Source organism: Ambystoma mexicanum, chromosome 13 (assembly GCF_040938575.1).
Source record: "Ambystoma mexicanum isolate Mex_15411 chromosome 13, UKY_AmexF1_1, whole genome shotgun sequence".
Taxonomy (NCBI): Eukaryota; Metazoa; Chordata; class Amphibia; order Caudata; family Ambystomatidae; genus Ambystoma; species Ambystoma mexicanum.
In genome coordinates this window covers 733,016,846-733,042,785 of record NC_090938.1, presented here as the reverse complement: position 1 = coordinate 733,042,785, position 25,940 = coordinate 733,016,846, and the positions used below count along the sequence as shown (strand labels likewise).

At 47.5% G+C, this 25,940-nt stretch overlaps 1 protein-coding gene across 1 annotated transcript in view; it reads left to right on the top strand.

Moving 5' to 3' along the window:
• ATF6B (activating transcription factor 6 beta) overlaps window positions 1-25,940 on the top strand; it is a 240,442-nt gene that overhangs the window by 113,748 nt on the left and 100,754 nt on the right. Inside the window, exon 7 of the mRNA XM_069634975.1 lies at window positions 3,956-4,146. Within this exon, the coding sequence (XP_069491076.1) occupies window positions 3,956-4,146 (191 nt within the window). The remainder of the gene's footprint in view (window positions 1-3,955; window positions 4,147-25,940) is intronic.

The window sequence follows — 25,940 nt, the reverse complement described above, 5'->3', positions numbered from 1 at the left end:
TCCCTTTTGGTACTCAGTTTCACCCTTTTGTTAACAACGCATGCCCCATATTGCAGCAGGTCCCCTGCGACTGCATTGTGTGGCGACCCAACCGTGACACCGACATATTGTTCAAACCAGTTTTAATTTTTGGCGTAGTGGAATGGGATGAACGCCTATAGATCTGAGGGTTTTTTTAACCACTAAAAGCATGTTCCTCTCCCTGATGTGACAGTCCGGTGCTCTGTCTGTGTTTCGGGGCAAGGAGAGAACCATGAGTCCTGGGAAAGATGGCCTACCGTGGACTTTGGCCCAGAGCCACAAGCTGCCCCAGGGTGGTGCAGCGTGGGAGTCACATATCCTAGTCCATATCACCTTTTCTGGTCAGACCCCCTTTGAAGAGGACAATAGCCTTGGTGAACCACACCCTACGCCAAAGATCCTGCACACAAACTATACATGAGGATCTGGAAGGAGATGACCGAACGCACACATTGGGGATTATTGGGCAATGGATAAACATCCCTACAAGTAACTAATTCCCGCACTCTGCAAGGTTCTGCGTGCCAGCAGGACCCTTGCTGCTCTTTTTCGGGAGAGCTCAAGAGTAAGTAATTCTCCCCCTTCTGCCGTTTCACCAATACATTGAATGTGGGTACTCAGAGTATTAAGGGTGTTGCAGAAGGAGGCTGGTTGCTGGACAGTGTGCATACAGTCTCCACATATTGCGGCAGAGGTGGCGGCTGACAAGTGAGACCAGGGACGCTGAAAGCAGGAAAGCCACAGGAGCTGAGAGACTAGTGCCAGGCCTCCACAGAGCTAGGAAGAGTGGGCAGGACATCTGCCTGGAATAAAGATGGCCACCACAGTTTGTGTAGCCTTGACTGCTCATTGGTGAGTTGCAGGTGACAACAATTGGGCTAGGAGATGGAAGAGCATATCAACAAAGGCCATTTACTAGGACACAAGAATGGTTACGTGTTAGTATCTGCCCTATAAAAGGCCCTTGGATGTTTGTGCAAGTTTAGCTTACCCACTGCAGAGACAGGGAGCAGGACACTGCATGCGAGCAGAGAACCCTTACCAGAGCTACAGTGGGAAAAAGCTTTTAGGAAACCACAGTAGCTCGACTACCTGCAGGATCTAGGGCCTTGATGAGGACGTTTTGCTCGTTCCAGTGCCAAGAAGCCAGAGGTCCTGAACTGCTACCAAATTGATCTGACCCCTAAACCCCGAGCAGTATGTTGGACCCTATAACACTTGGGAAGTGAGTGGGGTATTATATCCCTTAGAAAATTGACCGGGGACTATCCTTAAAGCAGAATCCACTGAGCTTTTTCCCTATGTGTATGCTTAAACCAAAATATCCAGAAGTACGGTATTCCTAAAGGACAGGAAACCCATGTACAGTATAGTTTGTTGTTCCCTATCATCTTTTGCTCTGCTTATTCTGAGCCAGAAACAACCTTTTTAGTTTTCAGATAAAACTCTAGTAACTACAGCTGCTTATCCCAATTTCATCCTGACGACACTTACATAACCTCTCGAGCATGTCCTATTGTGTTGCTTGTTCTGTCAATCTGCGACATCAAACAATCTAAGAAAATGGTTTAGTTAATGGACAAACTATAGTGCATCATGTTTTTTCTAAATAACAAGATGCCTCTGGGTCTTGGTTTTAACACAGTCTGTGGGATATAGCACCCAGGGTGCTTATTCACTTCCAGGAGCATAGTCCAGAGATGTTGCACCAGCTCACTTCCTGAATCTAGTTCCATAGCCTCACCCCTGAGTTACATTGCCTCACCTAGGAAATGTACTGGATTTCTGCCTGTTTCGTGTTGTCTTTCTTCGGTTTTACTGATCTCTCTGGCCCCACAACTCTCAAGTCCTTCAGCTTTCTAGGCCCTCTTTAGTTCTTTGAGACACTCCTGCCCTCACTTTTACACCCCCTGCCACCTCACCCCACCGCTCTTGCAGGTCCTTCAGCGCTCTCTGCTTGCTTGGAGACCATCTGTTGTTCACCACTGGACCACACCTCCACTGTGCAACTAGACCATGCCTGCTGTTAGAGACACATGGCGGCAACAGTAAAGACGGACACAAGTGATCACAGTTCAGGGGTGTTTATTGAACTTTATAATATGTGAGCTAAGCACCTTATCTAAACGTCAATCTAAGATGGAAGCAAGCTAGGACCATGAAATAATAGTAACGCAGTCCTAGTGGTGTCTTGTCAAATAAAAAGGGCCTATACTAAAAGAAAACAATTGCCAATCCTTACTACTAAATTACAAAAAGAGTGTGGGATAATGTTCACCAGAAAATAAGTGTTCACAAAATGAAATCTGGATGGTATGGCGCAGTCTCCCTTCCCCCCGTTTGAAGCACAGGACAAGGCATGACTCTCGAGCACAGCTTACTACTGACCCTCGTTCACAGTTCTGGTCCAACGATATCAAAACCTTCAGAGGTGAAGTCTCTTTCCTGACAAAGTCTCTTGCCTTAGAAGGCCTGCTGATTCACAATGTTAAACAAACAAAGGTTCCTTCAGTGGTTTTGTACCTGGGTGATTGCTCTTCATCCCTAGGATCTCCCTCCGCCAGGCTCGGATCCTCCTGGCCACTGGGGCCTCCCGCCATCCGGGTTCACTACAGCTTTTCTTTAACACAGTTCATGTATTTCGATCACAGTGCATGTGTTGCTCATTGTTATCTGAAAAGGGTTTTCCTTTGCCTAGCTTTCTTTCCGCATCCCTCTGTTAGGTTCACACTTGCTTTATTGCACAGTTCACAATCTTCTTGGAAAGTGGGGTTCTCTTCCCCATAGCTTTCCCCTGGCCACGGGTCAGAGACTTTCGATTTTATAAGGGATTTGACCTAACCCTTATTGGACCACTCTGACCCCTCACACCACCCTTTGCCAGGACCTTCTGGTTCTTGTAGTTTATAAACTGGTCTTGGTCAGAGTCTTTCGAATGAGCGCCACGTGGCGCTGGACCCCTCTGCACCTCGACCTCAACTGGGCTTTCTTAAAAGTTCAAACACAAGTTCTTCCTCTTTCAAATACCTTGCGTTCAAAATGTTGCTCCTTGCAACCTAGGGTTCAACACAGTTTGCTATCAGTTCCCCCGACTTACTGGCTGTGCTGAACCCATTGGCTTCTCTGTTCTCTGGAGTCCAGGATAGCACCATGGTAGCCAGCTTGCTGCTCCGCCTGTGTGATCAAAGTGGGAGCCGGGTGTGTACCATCGACATCTGCTAATCCGCACGCAAGCTGCAGGTCCTGGTTTTATGCTTTTCCTTTTGGAGGCTTCGCAGGTCTGAGTTGAAAAGGGCAATGGCAATTCCCCCTTCGTCCTTCCAGGTCTCACCGTCTTTCTTCTCCGTTTAAACTGCTGATTTAGCGTTGCTGTCTTCTCGTGCGTTCGGCCTTGCTCGAAGTGTGCTTTTGTGCTCTGCCTTTTTGCACCCGTGGAGAAGGTAAAGGGCCATCCGGTGTGCGTGATTATTGTCAATTGCCTGACCCGTGTGTTGGGACATGTCAGGTAAACGGCTCTGGTGTTAGTCCGTTGTCTATTACTGTGTGAAAGGGTTCTTGTAGGGGTGGGAGGGGCGGGGGTGGTAGAGCTTCTAAATATCCTACGGTGTAGAATGCAGAAAAGGTGTTACCGGGAAAGGGAGTACAGCGTCTCAGCCCTCGGTGTCCCACTTCCACTCACTGAAGACCCTTTGCCCAGGTGATCCTCCCCACTGTTCCACCCCCAGGAACTGGATCCAATAGCGATGGCCGTGTCCTGGACACGTGGACGACAGATCTCCGGGGAATAGCGGGTGAGACACCTTCAGGTTTCTCACACTCCTCCCCTATGCATCGTGTCTGGGAGATGGATCTTGCGGTGTAGCAGACAGAGGGAAAATGTTGCAGATGTGGACTCCTGTCCAGGACAGTTGTGACTTCTTTTCTTCTCTTTCAGCTCAGTCTGTGGTTCTGTCCCAGACGGACTTGCTGCACCTTCCGGTGCCGGGGCTGCTTAAGGTGCAGCCAGCAAAGAGGACAGCAGCAAAGTCACCCAGTGTCAGCACTGCGCCCACCTGCAACAAAGCAGAGGCCAAAACTATCGTCCCAGCGCCCAACCCTTCTGGGTCTACCCGCCCGCAGATGGATGTGAGTATTGCTAGAGACAAGATGGGGTTTAAGCATTGGCAACAATGTGGGCAGAGAATGAAAGTGTTTGCCGAATGTACTCCTTAACATGGGGGGGGGGGATCTCGCTAAGTGGGTGGTAAAAATGAGTTGGTGGTGTTGGGAATATATTGGCATGACAAGTGATCATGGACTTTAGCCACTTTTTCAGTAAAGCATGGCTGAAACAGGTAAACTGATGTCCATTCTAAAACGCAAAATGCTTGCACACGCATTTATCAACAGAAAGAATGCTTGATGGTATTTTACAGTGCCTTTGTAAATATGATGCATGTTAACACTTCCCTGTGTCCCTCTTGTAATATCGCCCACATGTATCTGAATGCCTACTCTGTCTACCTATGGCGGATCCATGTTCGATAACCTCTAGCGTAACACATTTTATTATTAATTAATTCAATGAGTTAAAATTGTTTGTGACAAATCTTCGCATGTCATCCCTTCTCCCCTAGAGGGCGCCCCTTCCCACGAGTCTGGGAAGGTCAGGCCGCTCCCTGATAGTCCCCCTGGGGGTGGTACTCAGTGGGACCTTTATATGGGTGAGGATCCCCCCCTGACCCCCTATGGGACTAGGGACGGCCTGGAGGAAACACAGTATTTGCCAATCCTTTCACCTCCTCCCCTTAACTTTTCTACCCTTTGTGGGACTCGCCTTCATCCCATGCCTCTATGTATTATTGTCAGACTACTTCTGCCATATATGCCCAAAATACTGACGCGAGGAAGAAGGTGACTGTTAAATAGCAGTCAGGAGTCAGTAATGCAGGTTCAGCAAAGATGGTTTTTATTCAGGCATTCAAAACGAAAATGCAGCTTTAGTAACTCATAAAAAGATTCATGCTGAGAAAATACACTTCTCGATGGCACTGTGCGTTAAGAAATCAAAGGTTCCCGCCTCAGGTTGCCGCCTTCCTAAATACCAGAGTTCCAATGTCCAGGGGGGTTGTGTATAACGGAGGAGGGGAACAAAACAAACTTACAGTGTTCTTTATCCCAGTCGGCTTTGGCTGTCGGTCCTGCCCTTCACCTGCACAAGATATTGCCCAGAGCTTCCCACTGCTTGCTGCCGGCTTGTTTTTCTTGTGAGCCGTATTCGAAAGAAAGAAAAAATAAATAAACAAGTATTTCTCCCAAGACCGGCGGTGTACTCTCGGGATCAGTTCTGAGGTTGTGGAATGCCACAAGAAAACCAAAAGCACGCTTCTCTTGCTGTCTTCGTGTCAAATGCGGTGGTCCTGTTCCCTGGTTTTAATGGTTGGGTGTAGGGCCTTCCTCGGTCCCAGAGGTAGACTGACCTAGTTCGCCCACTCAAAGCCAGTGATGTCCGTGGTCCACTCCTCGGCACCCGCACTCGGCTCCTAGATGAAAAAATTGTGAGAGCTAATGAGTTCCTGGTGGCCGTTTTTAACAGTACCTCCCCTCCTCCCTTTCCTTCTTCAGGTGTGCATAATTCCTTCTATCTTCCCCCAGGCAGCCCCTCCCTTCCCCTCTCCGCCTCTGAGTCGTTGCTTTTTCTGCTTCTTTGGTTTCGCTGTTGCTCTGTGCAATCCCCCAACCCTGTACTTTGCCCACCCCGTAGCTATTCCTGCCAGGAAAGGTAAACCGGCCATTTCTGTTAGACCACCATCTTTTATTAGTTTTTAGTTTAAATGAAGTATGCTTGGGTCGATCGAGAGGTATTATGGGAGTAGTAGTCCGTGGTCCGATTTCAATTGTGGGGTTGCTTCCTGCACTTCCTAACTGTTATATATTGTCCCTTCTTGTGTGCCTGTTTGTCTCCTTTTGCTTGTGTATCTCTATGCTATTAATGGGTTTCACTGCTCCATTTTCTCTTTGCCCGAAACCACCATAATCTGGAAACTCTGGATCTCTCGACCTGGCAGCTATTCGCTCTCTCTGGTCTGAGTTTACTCCCCACGGCACCCGGGTGTTCCAGCGGATGAGTGTATGGAGCGGATGAGTGTATGGAGCGGATGAGTGTATGGAGCGGATGAGTGTATGGAGCGGATGGGTGTGCACAAGAGTACATGCGTGGGGCAGACAAGAGGGCACGCGTGGGGCGGACAAGAGGGCACGCGTGGGGCGGACAAGAGGGCACGCGTGGGGCGGACAAGAGGGCATGTGTGGGACAGAATAGAGCGCGCGGGGCAGACGGGAGTATTGGACGGACTGGAGCGCATAGAATTGCATGACGTATAGTATGGCTTAGAATGCAGAGAGCGTTTAAAGAGCATATAACCCATCATATCACACCACCACGCTTACTCTCTCCTTTACATCACCACTCAACTAGAACACAGAGATACTAGGACACCATTTGGTATAACTGTTCTCATACCAACATCCGCCGCTCACTGCACATCATTCTAAGTAAACACTGCTGGTTTCACACCCCCCAGCCAGGCGTTCTCCTCAGGCCTAATGCAGCCACAGCCGTTCTGGATAAAACCTGCCAGAACGAACACATTCTCCTGATATCTCAACCACCAGACCTACCGCTAAGAAGCAGCTATTACACGAATACCGCACGAGCTGCACACATACCCAGTGCTCACATGCACCTTCGACTCTCTCTACTCTCTCTACTGATCTGAACTTCGGTTCCCAAGGGCGTTCAACCTACCAGCGCCTTCAGACCATGCCAATGGTATAAAAGGCGCTATATAAGTGCAAAATAACATAACATTGACGTAACCCAATGAGGATTACCATTTAAGTACTGGCAGAAGGAAGATGCATGAAGATCTCGCAAGGAAATTCTGGGACGAAGAAGAAAATTGAATACATGAGCACTCCTCAGAACACTGGTAAGCAGTTAGTGTTTCCCCAAATCCTATTGGTCAGAACTGTTATAAAAGAGAAGAGACTGAGTGTGAGAGAAGCCCTCCATGATGGACTAAAGCCAGTCCAGAGGGAAGATTTGGACGCTTATTTAGAGACAGTGGGGTCCCTGTCAAATCCATGGATGAGAGACTGGCCCTGCAGGAGGAGGAGAGAGCCACCCAGCTCACCAGAAATACTCGGATCAGTCTGCTGAACTTGCACAGACCCAAAGAAGGTAATTTCCTCCCCAGAAGAGACATAAGGCCACTGGACCCCAGGCTGACCGAACAGCAGAGAAAACTGACCGGGACAGAGGAGCACATGAGAGGGTATCCAGGCCGGTCTGCAGTTGACCGGCAAAGGAGAAGCAGAAGCATTCTATCTGAACGCTCGGCATGGAGAGAGGCTCCGGAAACACCCATTATTCCACACTGCAGGGGTCCTGCAGTGTACACCGAAGCAAAAGGAAAAACTGGGCAAAGGGACCAAGACGAAGTTGCCAGCAAGCTTCTTCCTGTTACCGGAGGCCCAACGTACACAAGACATGTATGTGGGACATTGGGAAAACCCCAGGAAGGTACTGCAATTGCGTCTGGGTCCCGGGACGAGAAGGGAAGAAGCAAGAAACCCTTAGCAGTGAACAAGATAGGTTCTGGGTCCCATGCCAATACAGGAAGATCCCGAGAAGCCAAAGAGAGGATCGGGAAGCCCTGGGAAGAACATGGTCTGGGACCCATATAAATCAGGGGAGGCCCAGAAATAAAGAGAAACCCTGGGAAGCCTGGGGAAAACGCAAAGAGAAGTTAAACCAGGGGAAGTGACCCATCCCCCCCTGGTATTTTGTAAGCAGTGTTAATAGGAGGGAGGCATCCTCTTGATCTATGAAGGAGAACTGTGAGAGTAATACATATGGAGACAGTACTTGGCAGGTGAGTAAACCAGGTCTGTGGTTGGGACTAAGGGACCTGGAAGAAAAGGAAACCAGGCCTGCCAGCCAGGGTCAAGGACACACCCTAGTCTGGAGAAGCATACATGCTCCTCTTCATCCCAGTGCCTAGGAGAAGTAAACCAGGACTGCCGCCCAAGGTCGGGGACCCGCCGCAGCTTGGAGAAGTATCTAGGCCACTCCTTTTTGTCACAGCGCCTGGTAGAAGGAAACCAGGACTGCCAACCAGGGCCAGGGACCCACCATAAGGAGAGAAGAAACCCAGAAAGGCCCAGTTAAGAAAGGGAGACATTTCCCCACTAATAGCTTAACTGTGTTGTGAGCCTAAGGAAGGCTGGGAAAGGCACATTCCCACCGCCCCCCCACCCATGCCCAGCTGTGGTTGACCTGTACCAGAAGCATGAGAGTGAACCTGGCGAAGAGAGCCATTCCCTTCTGCTGGTGTGTGGTAATTTGTTTGAAACTTTGAGAACTGTCAGGGGGAGGGAAATGCTCCTGAACCTTGGTTTTGGATCTTCTTTTGGGCACCTTAATTTTTGAACTTTGTCTGCCGACTCTCGGAAACTACAGACAATCCTCTTTTCATCTTATCCTTAGTTATTAGTGTGAGGGTTAGAAGTAGGTTTTTGGATACAACAGTGGACTTGCTTTTAGATGGCATCCTGATGGATCCCTTAGATTTGTTTGATGCAGGGAAAGCCCTCTTAGCACTAGGGATAGGCAAGCGTTTTCTGTAATAAAGGTCTGTATCAATCAGTAATGCCCCCATCGTGTCTGACTCTTAGTTCTGCACCCTTACATTATTCTATGAATAGTATAGCGATAGTTCAAGGGAGAGGTTTTTCATTTTAATACTCTGTCCAAAATGCGATTTAAGATATTAAGAACTAAAATGGCTTAATGTTTAGGTTGATATGGACATGAATCTTTAAAGTGCAGGAAAAGTTACCCTTTTCATCTTGTGTATTTTATTTCGTTTGTGTGGTGTTGTAAGTCAGTTATACATTTGTATGATGTTTAATAAAGTTACATGCGATATAAACCAAAGGACGACAACCTAGAACGCCTATTTGATGAACTTGACAGGTTGCAGGGGTTGGCCTACAATCCTGTAGTTTAATCTCTTGCTCCAAGAAGAGGAGAATTTTGTGGGTGTGAGCTTGCTGTCGAGGGGACTGTGGCAGAGATGATCTGCGATGTAGCTCTCAGCTGCTTAAGTTCAAGTCCACAAATAGCTCTTTGTGGTGCCACGACATCCCAACCTGTCCTTGTGCTCCTTTCATGGTGAATTTTCATTTTAACATTTCCTTTCGCTGATCGCGCAACTCTAATTCCCCCGTATGGCGCTCCCTTCCCCTCCCGCTTGCCTTCTACCTCATGCATCCCAGGTCCTCTGCTACTTCCACACCATTACTTGTAAATCCTTGGATACTTCCACTGTGTACAGCACTCCATTGTTCCCAGCTAAGACTGCTCGTATAAATCTCTTGCATGTACACATAGACTTTGGTGGCTTATAAATCTGTTTAGACTTGCATGTTTTGCATAGGCACTATCTAGTGGTTGATCGAGAGTATTACAACTTATTTACTTTCAAAGTAAAAAGGGTGTTGACAGTGGCATTCCTGTCACACTATCCCTAACCTATATGTGCCCGTGATGCTCCTCCAAGTGTTTTTGTTGCTTGTTTGAGGAACAGAGGAGAGCGAAAAAGACCTTGATAAAATCCCTGACATCAAAATGAAACCGAAAAGCAACAATGGAAATCAACACCCCACTCCAAAGCACATTGACTGTCACCCTGGGATATTTTAGGAACAGTTAATGGGTAGAGCACTTGTTCTCTTTTGATCGAGAAGGCCTATTTACATTTCTCGGGTGCCCCAGTTTGCCCTCTACCCATGGAGAATACTCCATTTAAATTCTGCCTCGTATGCAACAGAAATCCTGGAAGGACACCCTTAAGGTGTGTAAGTATTGCCTTCCAAGTGACCCCTTTGAAAATACATGTGCGGCGAAAACATAACAAGTTTGTTAAGTTAAATGTTGGGCAGTATATGCAATGGAGTCCAATCCCTCGCATCGTAAGATTTCCACCTCTGAGGAGGTTCAAGAAGTTCAGCAGTCTGGGGAAGGGGAGGTGCCTGACCCCTGACAGCTTTTACAAGTGGGTACTGCTGGGTTTTAGAAACCTGAAGGTACTCTTGCAACCACTCTCCAGGGATCTTCTGCTCAGGTGGCCAGGTAAGGGCCATCGCTTTTGGATCTCAAAGCTGGGGCGAAGAAGCGAGGGAGGATCACCTGGGTGGAGGGTCCTTGGGGATTGGGGAGAGGAGGGCCAGATGGTGGGACATGGTATCCCCCTATTCCTAACCCAGACTTACCCTCCCTTCCCTCAGCCCTTATGGGCTACTTCCACTCATGCCCTTTTTTCTCAGTGAGTAACCACCGAGTATTCCATTTAATCTCTAGTCAGCCTAGACAAGTAGCGATCCACCCTGGAATCGCTGATTGCTTAGTCTGAAGTAACAGACATAGGTGTCACATGAGTGGACTAGACTATGTGCTAACAAAAAACCTAAGCAAAGTATGTGCTAATGCTATGCAGGTTATTGTCGTCCTGCTGTACATAGCTTTAAATGTCTTTTTCTTTCTTGTTTCGTTTTGATTACTCATTTGGTTAAAGAAACATAAAAACGCAACCAATAAATAAATGTTTATATTTTCATCACGTGTCCTGATCCAGAAGGATAAGTGTTTATTTTGAAAAGCAGTGTTTTAAAGGAGACCGCTTCACAGTAACTCCTATACTTTCCACGGGCTCCTGGTTTTCCACATTCATTTGCTTCATTGTCAGTCCAGCAACAAGATGTTTAATAACATGTTGGGAGCCCCCAATGTAAGCCTGAGAAGAGGAAGAAGCAACTAAGAGTAATGCACACTTCCTATTACAAACACCACTCTAGTACTGAGATGAAGAAGAGGCGTAGGAGCATGCAGTATTGAAGGTCAGGCATGTCCCATTGATTGGGTTTATTATGGTCGGGCAAGACAAGCCAACGACTCACACCTGGGCCCCCTTAATAGGACTCAGGTGTATAACGGGAGGAGACCCACACCAGCAGAAAGAGAGCCGCCATGGTGGAACGAGACCAGGATATCTGAATGCTGGATACAATCCTGGAGGACCTGCAGGACCCGGAGCGAGCAAGTCTTGTAGTGGTTGCATGACCGTGAGCCCTTGAAAGTGAAGGCAGGCAGCGGGAGCTGCCAAACAGCTGTGAAACAGGAGGCACTTGATCTGTGTCCTTTCAGATGAGTAAGCAGAGCAGAGGCAGTCTGCTTCCCGGCTGCAGAGAAAGCGAGCAGGAGCAGAGAGGACCGGCCGCAGTGGAGAGGCAAAGAGCCGGTAAGTGTCAGGTGGCACAGGAAGACCTGGAGCACTCCCAGGTGACCGCAGGCAAGTAAAGGTCCACGAATCTAAGTAAGTGGGAACTATATTGAATACTGAACTAAATTAAAATTGTAGCTTGAATGAAACTACACGATATTGAATTCTGAACTGAATGGAAAGTGCTATTTGAAGAAAATCAAGGCATATGGAATACCTAACAATCAGGCATAGTGAATGTCGGACTGTATGTAAGAAGCACTATGAGCAAAATGAAAGCAGATGAAAAATCGAACTAACGCCAGAGTTTGAAAATAACCAGTGTGCGAAAGAACTAGAAGTCTATGGTGAAACAAAGGTATGATGCAGAAAAGTGTTACACTCACCAAGGAAAACATGAATGTGAGAAGTTAGGAATGCGAAGCAAAAGAACCTTTGAAGGAGTCAAAGAAGGCCAAGGGGAACTTGTGGTTGCATGACCTGTAATGGGTAGACGTGTGGTCTGACAACTGCGCCTAGACCAGGGAGTTACCCACTGTGAAGATCACAGGCCTCGCAAAGTATGCCAAGGAGAAGCACAGGGTACTCCGTTACGCGACCTGTGATGGGTGGACTGTGTGGTCTGACAGCTGTACCTAGACCAGGGAGCCCTAAATGGCGACAAGCAAAAGACATTGTGAATAAACAACGGAGAACTGTGTATTGAACATAAAGCAAGCCTGAAGGTGGGTTGAGCGGACCGATTGCTTCCTTGCATTGAACATTTGAAGTTAGTATTAAGTTCTTCAGTGAAATCTTGGGGAAGGGAACCCCGAGAATCGAAGCAACTGAGTAATTCTGTCTTGGGGAAGGGAACCTCCAGACCTTCTTTTTGTGTAAACTGTGATAGATTGAACTTGGGGAATGGTACCTCAAGAACTGGCAGAACATTAACACGCTCTACTATATAAGGGTATCTTGTACGGTCTTGATCACTCAGGCAATAACCCTACTGTAACACAAGATCACGACTGACGAGTGATAGACGGCCATAACTAATTAGATTAATTTCTAATCGCACAACTTCACTTTGTAAAGAATAAATCATTTTAGTTAGTCAATATAAATGACCAAATTACCACATTTCAGCGTCTTCGTAGACCGGCTCCAGTTGTTTCAAGCACTCAGGTCGTGCTCGTTACTATCAGAAATCAGACTTTAGTCCCGGTTATACATTTGAAGATCACACATTGGACGCAACTAACACAGTAATTGGTTAGGAAACAATATTAACCAAGATGAGCTGTCCCTGAGGGAGGATACATATCCGAAATGCATAGGCCAACCACAGATCATTCGATGCATCTGCTAGAACAGTGCCCTATAACTGTATAGCACCAATGTGAAAATAAATAAAACCCTAATTTTGAAAATTCATTTGCTTTAGAGAAAATATTTTTTTTTAGATTCATTATTTATAAAGATCCAGTAAAGGAATTATACCACATTGTGGTAACAGCGAGTGCAGCCCGCACGGCTGGCTTCACGACCAAGGTAGTGTTTCTCACATTTCAGTGTTACACACCATTTAGAAAAACATCCATTGTCACTCCGGTATTCGCACAAGTACATCCATACCACACTAATCCTGCATCTATAATTTCCAGTCCCTCTCTGCACAACAACTCATTCCCAATGAACTATAAACAATCCCTTTACATTTAGTGAGTGCTTTCCACTAACACTTCGATTCCGATCTTATATTTCACCCCCGTTAATTTTAGACCGTGTGTCAAAAACAAAAAAGTAATTAACATGTGTTTCTGCCAGAATCTTTGAGCCTTTCACTGTGGCCCTTTGCTGCTCCAGCCGCCTTCAGGACATAATTGGGTGCTGTATTGTGCCCCACTGCTTACAACCTTTTGTACTCGTGACAATCTAAAAGGCAGACCAAATATCTAGAAATAAAAACAAGGTTCCGTCTATACTTATTTAAAATCACTTCACAATTTACAACTCAAATAAATGGAAACCAAGGTGCATACCTCAACTATTGAGTTCTGGACCTCGGATCTTGTACTTTATCATGCTCGGGTGACTGGCTCGCTCGGCAATGAAACAACCTAATGACACTGAGATACAGGGAACAGAAAAAGAACTACTCAGATTCCTCCATTTCTCTCTGTAAATATCGAGGAGGACAATTTAATCTACATGGAGCACTGTTCTATTGGCTCTCCAATTACTTACACGTTACTGGTGCTCCGATCGGCCCCACACAGACAGATCTCTGCTGTACCCTGTCTTCTGTTCTCTTCTTTACTGCCGCCCTTCATGGTCGAACGGATGTCTGCATCTTTCCATCTTCCTGCCGTCTAGCTCCACTTACCAAAAAGTTATAGGTACTCACTTACCTATGTGTTTGATGTTCTGGGGCCAGGTATCCGGTGTAGGGACACCACAATCGCCACTCCTATATATTTTCTTTTCTGTTCCCTGCATCTCAGTGCCATTAGGTGTTTTTTCATTTTCGAGTGAGCCAGTCACCTGAGCATGAAAAAGTACAAGATCCGAGGTCCAGAACTCAATGAGGTATGCCCCTTGGCTTCCCTTTTCTTCAGTTGTAAATTGTGAAGTGGTCTATTTTAGTGATAAGTATAGACGGAACCTTGTTTTTAATCCTAGCTATTTGGTTTGCCTTTTACACAGTCACAGGTACCACAGGTTTTAACTAGTGGGGCACTCTACAGCACCCACTTATGTCCTGAAGGAGGCTGGAGCAGCGAAGGGCCACAGTGAAAGGCTCAAAAGTAACGGGGTGTAATATAAGATTGGAATTGAATTGTTAGTGGAAAGCCCTCACTAAAAGTAAAGGGCCTGTTTATAGTTCATTGGGAATGAGTTGTTGTGTGGAGAGTGATTGGAAATTATAGATGCATGATTAGTGGGTTTGGATGTACTTGTGCGAAGACCGGAGTGACAACTAGATGTTTTTCTAAATGGTGCGTGCGAAGCACTGAAATGTGGTAATTTATATTGACAAAATAACATTATTCTTTACAAAGTGAAGTTGTGCGATTACAATTTAATCTAATTAGTTCTGTCTGTCTTATCACTTGTCGGTCTTAATCTTTTGTGTTAGAGAACACTAACGAGGCAAGAAACTATTGGAACTGTGTTAAAACTTGGGATAGGGAGCCCAAGAAGAACTTTAAGCCAAGACTTTACTTTTGAATACTATTTTATTGACTAAGAACCCCAACCAACTGTTTATTTCTAGATGTGAGGGCAAGCGCAGGTTTTGACACACAGACTTGATTTGGACTTGCAGACACAGACGACCCTTCATTTTCTTAAGGTAGGGGAATCCCCACCATAGTTATAGGGCAAGTTAGGCATTACACCATCCTGATACTTAATAAAGATTCTACTGTTGAATTGGAAATCTGTTGTCTGCGTCATCTCTTGATACCATGCCTTGCTCACATGGGCCCCTCTTGCAGTTGTCTCGCAGCCCGCTTGCTCGAAGCTGATCTAAGGAGACAACCATTGGTGACCATGAAACTGCATCAGACACCCTCAAATATCAGGGCCCATCCAAAGCCCAATAAACATTGCACGCGAATGCTGACGTGCAAGTCCAGCCCCCAAGGTACGCGGTCGATGCCAAAACATGGTATTGATTGACTTTCGCAGGTCTCGAAAGCCAGTGACCACTCCGGCCAGACTGCACTCCACCCACACCCTTGAATGGCAGAACATTTAGCCTACCCAAACCCCTGACCTCAAAAGCATCTGTCTCTCTCGGTGAATATATATGCAGGACTATGACTCATCGTAAATTGGTGCACTCTCATAACGAGCCAGACGGATCTTCGACAGTAGCAGCATCTTCTATGCCAAAAAACAGTATCACTGACCACGCACTCTTCCCAGGTGCGGCAGTTCCTTACTTTGGCAGTAGATGTGAATTGGGGGGACATAGTTTTCCTCCTCAGAAGAGGATCACAAGAGGAGGTCTCGGAGGAAGAGATGCAGGAGGAAGCAGAGGATACTGGGCCTCCTCCCATTCCTTGTGTTTTACCCATGGAAAATGCGGTGTTTAAGGAAATTGCAACCTTCCTAGAGGAACAGCAAGAAAAGCCCTTTGAGATTCCTCTTAAAATGCCTCATAAGGACACTGAGGATGAAATTCTTCAAGGGACCTAGAAGATCCTCTAGATTGCCCATTGGATCCTAGAGACAATAAGCCACCAGTCACTAAGTCATCCACTGAAGATCAGTGTGGTGACAGAGGTGTGTGAGAGGGTAGCAGCTACATTCACTATTAGAATTTAGGAAACCGAGGAAGAGGGAAAGTTTGAGCCAAGGGAAGAGCAGCATCTTGTTGCACACTGCATTCCACTCTTAAACTAAACGGCAAATGACTACATCTCTCCAGACAGCAGCCTCTGCAAGGGCTGCAAATGGGGGAAATGGAAAGAAATCTCAGCGTACACCATCAAACTCTGCTCATATTGAGGGTATCCCTCCTCCGCCTTTCTGTCACTATAGGGAGAAAAAGAAGTGCTGCCCCACGTTGTATCTGAGCCCGCCCCTCCCCCCGGAGAAAGAAAGTATGGAGATCTACACCACAGGGCACAAGGGGTGTCTAGTGTATGTGTGTCCTTTAGAATCGGGCACAATGGGATAAGCTGCGGTCTCTAGTCCAGGTCATGAAACCTCTCTGCAGGCGAGAGCACAGGCAATACTGCAGGAGGGGCAACTTTCGACAAATGCATTCATTACAAATGCTGCTGCCGATGCCACAGAAACAGGAGGTTGGCATGCTTATTTAGCATTTTCCTTGTTTTTTAGTTGGTGGGGCAGCTTCTTAAAAGGACATGCTTGGCTTCCACGCATGAAAGTGTGTCCAGAAACGCAAACCCCCCTCTAAAGGAACAACTGTCATTTAGAAAGTCTGTTCATGAGGTCCTTTAGAAAGTGACGACGGTGCATGGGACTGTAGAAACATTAGGCCGTTTCGCAGGACAGGCATACTGGATGAGCATTATGGTTACAGACTTTTCTGTGGCCAACAGCCCCACTGCCCTACATCTATGGTACGTTTCAGCAGTTCCCACTAACCCATGAAGGCTGGGGGCAAAGGGCAACTGATTTGCTTCCATCCTCTTACTAATCACAATAGAGGCCACACTGCTGGAGCATAGGATGGGGAAGGGGAGCCACCCAATAAGGATGCTCCTTCCGATAGGCCAATGGCTCTGGGGTATGGGTGTTGTCCCATGTTGGCCCTGTTGTGGGCTGGATAACTTAATTCACCCACACATGAGGGGATCACTACTAGCAAGTAGGTGCTGCACACAATAAGAGAAGGGTACTGCATTGTAAGGCAGTCAAAGCCTCACAATGCACCCCAGAGGCATCAACGGCTGTCCTCAGGACACTTTCAGAGCCTTCGCGTGGACGTGAAGTCTACAGCACAAGTGGGACATCAAGGAATTTGCATTTCCAGAGACAACGCACTTTCAAAGTAATCATTGTACTTTTTGGTTCCCCAAAAATATTTGACCATGAAACCAGTCTTCGATTTAAAGCTAGCAAAAAAGCTTATCAAACCTCAAAGATTCTAGTGGTCAACCTTGCAGGAGGTCATGCAACTATGAAACAGGGAGATTACATGGAGACTATGAACATGGAAGATGCATACTTTCATATTTCCATGTTCCTTGGTTATCACTGTTACTGCAGATTCAAAATAAAGAAAAAACATTTCCAGTTCAGATTTCCTCTGTTTGGCATAGTCTTGGCACCACTATTGGATTATGCTGCTCACCCTCCTACTTCGCATAAACCCAAAGTCAAGAAGCGCAATTGGCGCGTTGTTGATACTTGTACGATCACTGCATGTATTAATACCAGTTGCAGTGCTTTACCTTTTGTGGATTTTGATACTCTATCCCAAGTTTTTACCACTGCGGCTGGCTGAGTCACTTGCTCCTTTGCTGGAGATTCGAGCTCGTAGGCGGCCTTCTCAACCCTGGTTTAATTAAGATTTAAAAGCTCTCTGCCTTAAACGCAGGCAAGCAGAACGCAAATGGCGTTCCTCCTACTCGGTTAGTGATCGGACTGCTTTCTGTGCTACTACCTCTCTATACCATTTGGCCATTAAGTAAACAAAAGTATTTTATCTCTCAAACTGAAAATGCGATCTCACAGCCTAAAGAGCTTTTTATGGTGGTTCGTACTGTGTCGGTTAGTGAACCTGCTGATGTTACCCCTGCATCTCAAGATCGCGGTGATTCTCTGGCTACATCTTTTACTTGCAAGATTGATGAACTTGGGGATATCATCTCGACGGACAGTAATCTCTCGATTGGCAGGCCGGTTTCCCATGCAGCTGCCTCTTTGGGGACTATACCCTCGACTGCTGCCTTGTGGGATTTTGTTTTGTGTCCTTTACAGACACTGATGTTACTGCTGCGGTTACTAACATGAAATCTGTTTCTCCTGCAGATGCTCTTCCTCTGTCTGTGGTGAAGGATATTCTCCCCCAGATCCTGCCTCACTTGACTTCTGCAGTGAATATTTCATGCTCAACTGGGATTATTCCTCCTGTGCTTAAATGTGCGACTGTGATCCCTCTTCTGAAGAAGCCGGCTCTTGACCCTCTAGTTCTTGCTAATTTTCGCCTCATTTCTCTTCTCCCTTTTGGCATGAAGCTACTTGAATCTTTGGTGTCCCCACTTCTGGTAAAGTTCTGAGTCTACATCTCTGCTTGATGATTTCCAGTCGGGCTTTAGAACTGGCCAGGGCACCTAGACCATTCTGACACTTATTGCTGACCAGGGTGGAGTAGCGGCTCTGATCTTGTTAGACTTGTCAGCTTCTTTTGATACCATCGATCACTCCATCCTGGTGAGATGTTTAGCTGCCGCAGGCATGGCCCTTGCCTGGTTTCATTCTTTCTTGGCTGATCGCTCTCAGCGTCTTTTGTTCCAACCTTTTCTTTCTGCAGTCTCTGCTCTGTGTGGTGTTCCGAGGGCTCTGCCCTGTCCCCCACTCTGTTTTAATATTTGCATTCAGCTTCTGATCACTCTTATCCGCCCCCACGGCATTAGATGCTACTCGTACACCGACGATACAAAGATCCTGGTTGGCTGGATCTTCCTTATCCTGCCTATGCCACTCGGTTGCGAAACTGCTTAATGGCTGTGGGCTGCTGGATGGCTGAAAATTGGCTTAAACTAAACGGAGACAAGACAGAGGTCTTGGTTGTGGGTTCTCCATCAGTTTCTTCTTCCTGGACTACTTCTTTTGGCCCCTTCCCTGCTGCTGTTTCAATGGTCAAGAACCTAGGTTTTAAACGTTCTGCTTCTCTGTCCATGGCCCCTCAGGTCGGTGCAATTTGCCAAGCGGGCCACTTTCAATTGAAAATTCTTAGGAAGGTCCTTCCATTTATTCCTGTCCATCTGCGTGCTCCAGTGGTCTCTGCTTTAGTCCTCAGCAAGATTGACTACTGCAATTCTCTTTCTCTGGCTCAGCCCGACTACCTGATACAGCGCCTGCAAATTCTCCAGAATTTGGCTGCCTGCTTTGCCACTGGCTCCCTCTATCGGAACATATCTCCAGTTTTGTAGTTTTCTCCATTGGCTGCCGGTGGCTAGGCGTGTTCATTTTAAGTCTCTTTGCTTAGTGCATAGACCGTTCTATGGTGTTGGCCCAAAGTACATGCAGCAAAATGTCAGCCATATACTCCTGCCCGCACACTGCGATCAGGTGGCCGCTCCCTTTTGGCTGTCGCTGTTAGGAAAGATTTCGTAATTGTGGGTAATCTTCCTTCCATGTGGCAACCCCTAAACTTTTTGCTGTTGTTTTTCACCTTGTTCTCGACTTTGCCAGAGAAGTGCAGCCTTCTGCCGCACTCCTCTGGGCTTTCGCTCCATTCTTACGGGGAAACTGACATGCCCTTAAGACAGTCAGTACCGGGAAACGCTGTTTTCCGTAGTTTCTTTTATCATGTTGCGGCTTTCGTGCAACATGACACAAGAGGGCACTGTAAGCTAAGTTACTGCTCTCTTGGGACTCTAGCCTTCTACAGGCCCTAGATACTCTTTTAGGATTGTAACTGATCGGTGCAAGTGATTCACGGATGGGAATGGTGGCAGCGATCGTTTCTTGTGTTTTGAGCTCCTTTTGGCGTTTTAAGCGCGTTTCTCGCGCTTAGCCCAAAATGGTGGCCTGGCTCCCAAAATGGCCAGACCACGAGGCTCCTTTGTCCTGTCCGCTGACCGTCTTGCTCCCTTCACCTTCCCCAGGTTGAGCCGACCCGGGGCCTTCCTTATTTGGGCATGTACTTTCCCGCGAAACACGGATGCTTTCGCGGGCTTCTACAGGCCTTGTGTGTGCCTCCAGGATGTGGGCTGGGATGTCTGGTCCCAATACACATCCTGGGTGGCAGAGTGTCTAGGGTGGTGTGAATGCCTGGGACCACCGTGGTCCGTGATAGGTCCACGAATGGTGTGAGTGTTGATGAGCGGATCTCCCATTGGGTCCCCTCCGTTTTGGCGCGAAGGGAACCGTGGATAAGAGGGGGCTGGAAACACCACTACCATGTCGATCTCATGAGTTCGCACAAACGAAGGAATACAGGAGCCAAGTAGCCTGCAACCAAGAGGCTGAAACGAGGAATCGCTGGTGACCCGCTGAAGGACTGCTCCTCTGCACTGCTGTCGCCTTGTGAAACCCTTTTCACCTTTGATCGAACCAGAAGGCCTGTACTGGTACTTCGACCCTTGGAATAGCGGGAACAGCTATTCTCGGCATCTTCACCATCTCCTGCTCGTAAGCCTTCGGAAGCGTCTCTGGCCCATCCAGCAGACTGACCAGCCTACACAGGAGTCTTGCTCTGTAACCGCCGCCAGGTTATGTAGTACTTTGAGTCCTTGTCACTCTCACACGATTCGTACACTTGGCGTTCCCAGGTCTGAAGTGAGTAGTGTACATTTGGCTCAGATACACACAGCCGCTCCGTTGCCCTGCTGTGGTAACAAACTGTGCGGGTCCACTTCGTTTGGGACGTCTTTTACTCAACTCTGCTGCTGCAGACTCAACACGACGACGAGACGTCCCCTGCTCTCCTAAACCTGCCAGCGACTGAAACTGACGCGGAGAAGCCTGGGTCTGCTTGCATCAGGGACCGGTGAGTAGCGTAGCTAGGAACTGGTCGCCCTCCTGCAGGAGCCCATAGCTTTTCCCCGCTGTGTCAAAACAGCACGCCTTTCCGTACTCGCGCTCTGCTTCTGCCCACAGTGGAGGCTGCGCTTGAGTCGCGGAACTGTTCTTCTTCATTTTTGCACTAAACTGAACTGCCTGACTCCCTCGAAGAGACTCCCCCTTTTGCCCGTTGGCACCAGCGTGTGCAGGTACTTTTGAGCACAAGGCTCCACTCTTCGTAGGGCTCGGACTTCCTTTTAGTTAGGTGCCTCTGATGGCGGACTGGGTCTAAGCATTATTTCGCACTGCCTGTTTTCCTTCCCTTTTAGGTGGACTACACATTTCGTGCACCTAACGCTTGAGACTTGTTTGTATTTGTATATATATTGTATTGGTATGGTATGTGTTGGTTTACTAGAGTTGTATTGTGATTTCACGCTAGGGTCATTGTTTTAAAGGCCTTGGAATAAATGTGTATATATTTTTAATATAACACCTGTTTGGAGTAGTTTGTAAGTGTCCTTGCTTTGTGTGCTCATTGCGGGCTTTCAGTCACCCTCACCCCTCTTGAGACCTAGTCTTGACCGCCGCGATCGCTACCCTGATTGGTCTGTCTTGTCCAGAGGTTACCCTGTTCCAAGTAATTAGGTTGGCCTTCTGAACTTCTGCGCCACCAGGACAGAGTTCAGAAATCCGTCTTAACAAATTGGTGGCAGCGGTGGGATACGACTGAAGGTATCAAGTGTTGCGCACAAACTAAGGCATTTCAAGTTATTCCTACCAGGACACGTAGTGAATTGTTATAGTTTAACTTTAAAAAGGCCATAGTCCTATCTAACAGTATGGAAACAAATACCTTGTTAACTTTAAATGCTTCCAAATCAGTAACATTGAAAAAGATGTGTGCGGAGAGAGGTGTTTCCTCTCAAGGCACGAAATTGCATATGATCCAAAGAATCGTGGCGTGGCAAGAAGCGCAGCTTGACGCTATAACTTCTGAGGACAGTGCGGAAGAAGGTGGGGCTGCTCTCACTGGTAGAACCGACGGTTCTGCCGCTGCACTGATCCACCGCGACCATGAGGACAGGGAGGATGAGATGTCTGTTTCCTCTGTCAGTGCTGACGGGGAGGCTATGCTTGAATTCAAGAAGCAAGAGCAGCGGTTTAGGCAGAAGGAGCTTGAATTCAGCATAGCCAAACTGAAAATCGAACAGGCAGAAAAACAAAAAGACAGGGATCACCAGTTGGAACTGGCCAAGCTTCAGGTTGCAAATGGGTCCAAGGGTCCTGGACATGGGTCTGGGGCCTCCTCTCATCCACGGTTTCCGAAAGATCTGCTCAGTGTGTATGAAGAAAGGACTGACATTATGGACTGGCTGAATGCGTTTGAGTATGCATGCGAAGTTCAACAAGTTGACAATGCTGATAAGATTGCCTGGTTACTCAGCAGACAGCCCCATTCTGGCTGTAGTGCCATTATGGAAATGTCGAAGGCTGAGCGAGCTGATTTTGCAATGTCAAAGCAAACTCTCATTTTAAAGTTTGGAAGGAATCCGGCCCAATATTTGAAATGATTCAGAGAGTATAAGAAAAAAGGTGGTGGTGCTTGGGTATCTTATGTAACTGAATCCTTAAAAAACTTAACTGGCTGGGTCGAAGGTTATAAGGTTTCTACCTTTGAAGGCATGATAAGTCTTGTTATGCTGGAACACATTTTTGCATCTTCTTCCCCGGAGCTTAAGCAGCATTTGGCCGATTCGAAGGAGATAGATCCTAAGAAGCTGGCCATTGCAGCAGACTTATGGGTGTCACATCGAGTGTCCCATAAGGACAAAACTCATCCTGGTAAGCAGGAGGAAGGGAAAAAGTCCAAAGATAAGGAGGGTGGAGACTCTGACAAATCTTCTTCTCAAAAGGGCCACAAAAAGAAAAATAAGGGTAAGACACAAGAGAACTCACAGGTTAGTGGAGGTCAGCCTCCGAAACAGAACTCTGGTTACACTAAGCCTCCCTATGTAAACAGACCCAATGGATCTTGTTTTGCTTGTGGAGCAACTGACTACGTGAAGGGGGATCCCTGGTGTAAGGTTAGACCTTTGGGGGTCCACTCCGCTAATCTGGCCTTCTCCTCCTACGAGGAAGATGAGATTACAGGAGCATCCTTCTCCTCGGACTCATTTCCCAGCGGGATAGAAGCTGAGGTAGTTTTAGTTTCCCTGGGTTCCTGGGAGCCTAAAGTCACAGAGGCTTATGCTAGGATTCCAGATAATACCAAGCACTACTTTAAAGACAGTGTGCTGATCAATGGAGTGGATACTCCAGCTCTTAGGGATAGTGGGTGCAGTCGAACTGTAGTGGATTCTACCTTGGTAGACTCAGAGGAAGTTGCCAGAGCAACTCTGATGCCCACTAAGTTGGCTGACGGCCCACTCCGTATGTTCCCAGTAATACCTGTAAATCTTACTTTAAATGGTACAGCAGTCAGGATTCCAGTGAGCATTCAGTGAAACGTCCCAGGAAAGGTCTTGTTAGGTAATGATCTCAGAGCTTTAGGGCTCGTAGGAGACGCTACCGAAAGACCCTACACACGGTCTCAAGCACAGGCAGCATTGGCCAAGACCAATACGCCGCCCCAGCCGAAGGGGAAACCCAAGGCGAAAGGAGTAAACAAGTCAAGACGAGGGAAAGAGAATATTCCCCCGAGCTCGCCTACCACTGCGGTGGAGGAAGTTGGTCAATCGCCCGGGCCTGACGAGGAGGTGGCGATGCCTGAAGTATTTGACCCCAACGACCATCCTGAACTAAAAGACTTGTTAGTAGAAGGAGGTCCTGATAGGGACAAATCCAGTAAAGGCCAACGTGAGTGCCCATCTCTGGAAGGCCTAAGGAGACAGGCCTGCTCCCAGCTTGAGGGTGAACCTCCTGGGACGCATCGGATTTATTGGGAAGGTGGAATCCTGTATAGTGAGCCCACAGAGTCGACAGAAGGAGACCATAGGAGGTTGGTGGTTCCCCTTGCTGTTAGGCCCTTCCTCCTGCAGTTGGCGCATGAAGTGCCCCTTGCTGGTCACCTTGGTATTAAGAGGACCAAGCAAAGATTATCCATGCACTTCTACTGGCCCAAGATGGGGGTGCAAGTAGAAAGTCACTGCAGGAGTTGTGCCTCCTACCAGTTATCTGGTAAGGTTGGCTCGACAATTCAAGCTCCATTGGTACCACTCCCAGTTGTGGGAATACCATTCGAAAGGGTAGGGATCGACATCGTTGGTCCCCTTGACCCGCAAACATCCTCAGGCAATAGGTTTATCCTGGTGCTGGTCGACCATGCAACCAGATATCCTGAGGCCATCCCATTGAAAACTGTAACTGCCAAGTCAGTTGCAAAAGCATTACTTGGCATATTTACTAGGGTTGGCTTCCCTAAAGAAGGTGTCGGATCGTGGCAGCAAATTTATGTTGAAGTATATGCAGGCTATGTGGAAAGAATGTGGGGTCACCTACAAGTTCTCTTCTGCATACCACCCCCAGACCAATGGTCTGGTGGAACGTTTCAACAGAACATTAAAAAGCATGATTGGGGCTCTGGAAGAACCTCAGAGAAGAAAATGGGATCTTCTTTTACCATGCTTACTGTTTGCCTACCGAGAGGTACCACAGGAGGGTGTTGGCTTCAGCCCCTTCAAACTTCTGTTTGGTCATCCTGTACGGGGACCCTTAGCCATAGTCAAAGAGGGATGGGAGATGCCCACTCCCCCTGTTACTACCAACATAGTTGATTATGTGCTAGGGCTCAGAAAACGGATGGTACTTCTGATGGGCTTGGCTAGTGATAAATTGAAGGCAGGACAAGCGCTGGTGAAACATTGGTACGACCAGAAAGCTTCCCTCATCAACTTTACACCTGGTCGGCAAGTCCTGATCATGAATCCCATAAAGCCTCAAGCTTTACAGGACAAATGGTCAGGCCCTTACACAGTGGTGGAGTCCCTGGGTGAGGTTAACTATTTAGTGGACCTTGGAAGGCCTGGACAGGCTCCAAAAGTGTTTCACGTAAATAGGCTGAAGGCTTTCGTCCCAAGAGTCGAAATCGCAGCACTGCTACTGGCTTCAGATGTTGAGGAAGAGGAGTCTGAACCTCTCCCCGACCTGTTCCAAAGCGGTCCTTCAGATAGCTCCTTTGAGGGTGTCCGAGTGGCCCCTCACCTGACTTCTGATCCGCAGGCTGAGGTGAAAAGTTTGCTTAGGCAGTTTTCCCCCCTGTTTTCACAGTCACCTGGTTTGACACCTTGGTGCAAACATAACATGGACACAGGAGACGGTGTACCTACCAAAAGTAGGGGATACAAGATGTCAGACAAAGTACGGTCTTATATTAAGACCGAGGTCAACAAGATGTTAGACCTTGGGGTGATTGAACCCTCTAGTAGTCCTTGGTCCAGCCCTGTGGTTTTGGTTCCAAAGGCAGGCACTTCTGAATTGAGATTCTGCGTGGATTACAGGGCTCTGAACGCTGTCACCAAGACAGATGCACACCCCTTGCCTCGAACAGATGAGCTGGTGGATACTTTGGGTGCCTCCAAGTACATCAGCACGTTTGACCTCACTGCTGGCTATTGGCAAATAGCTTTAGCAGAACATGCCAAGGAGAAGACAGCGTTTTCTACTCCAGACGGCCTTTACCAATTCAGGGTAATGCTGTTCGGGTTGAAGAATGCACCTGCCACTTTCCAGAGACTTGTGAATCATGTTTTGAATGGGTTGGATGAATTCTGTCTTGCATATCTGGACGATATAGCAGTTTTCAGTGCCACCTGGGAAGACCATGTTATGTATGGGCACTCGTTCCTCACTAAACCACGGGCTCGTATCCCTTTAAGGAAGGCGAAACCTGGTACCTGGAAATTGGCATGGCAACGCTGGCGTCCACTCTACTCCTCCCTCGGACCACGTCGAGTAGTGCGCCGGATTGTCACGTGAATTGCTTCCTTATTAGCACCTCCTCCTACTGGTTCGGTGCTTCTGATCACAGATTAGTGGCGTTTGGAATTCTGTTTACCCATATCTGGTTCTTGTTCTCCCCGTTCCTGTCCTTGTTACCCTGTTCTTTCCTCCACAGTGATTGATCACCTTGGCTCCTCGACGCGGACTGTTTATTGGATTGCCTTTTTCTTGTCGCCTTGCCTGGAATTGCCTCGTCTGGTTTCTTGATCTCGGATTGCTATTGGACCTCTCTTGCCTGCTCCTTGGATACCTCGTTTTCTTCAGGTCAGACCTCATCCTCTTCAGTATTTTGTTCTTGGGATTTCTGGAACTTTGAACTGTAGTAGTGGTACACGGACTAGAGACTTCCTGTGTGTACTAGCGTCCTCGTGCCGTCGGGTCAGGGTGTTATTAGGCGTC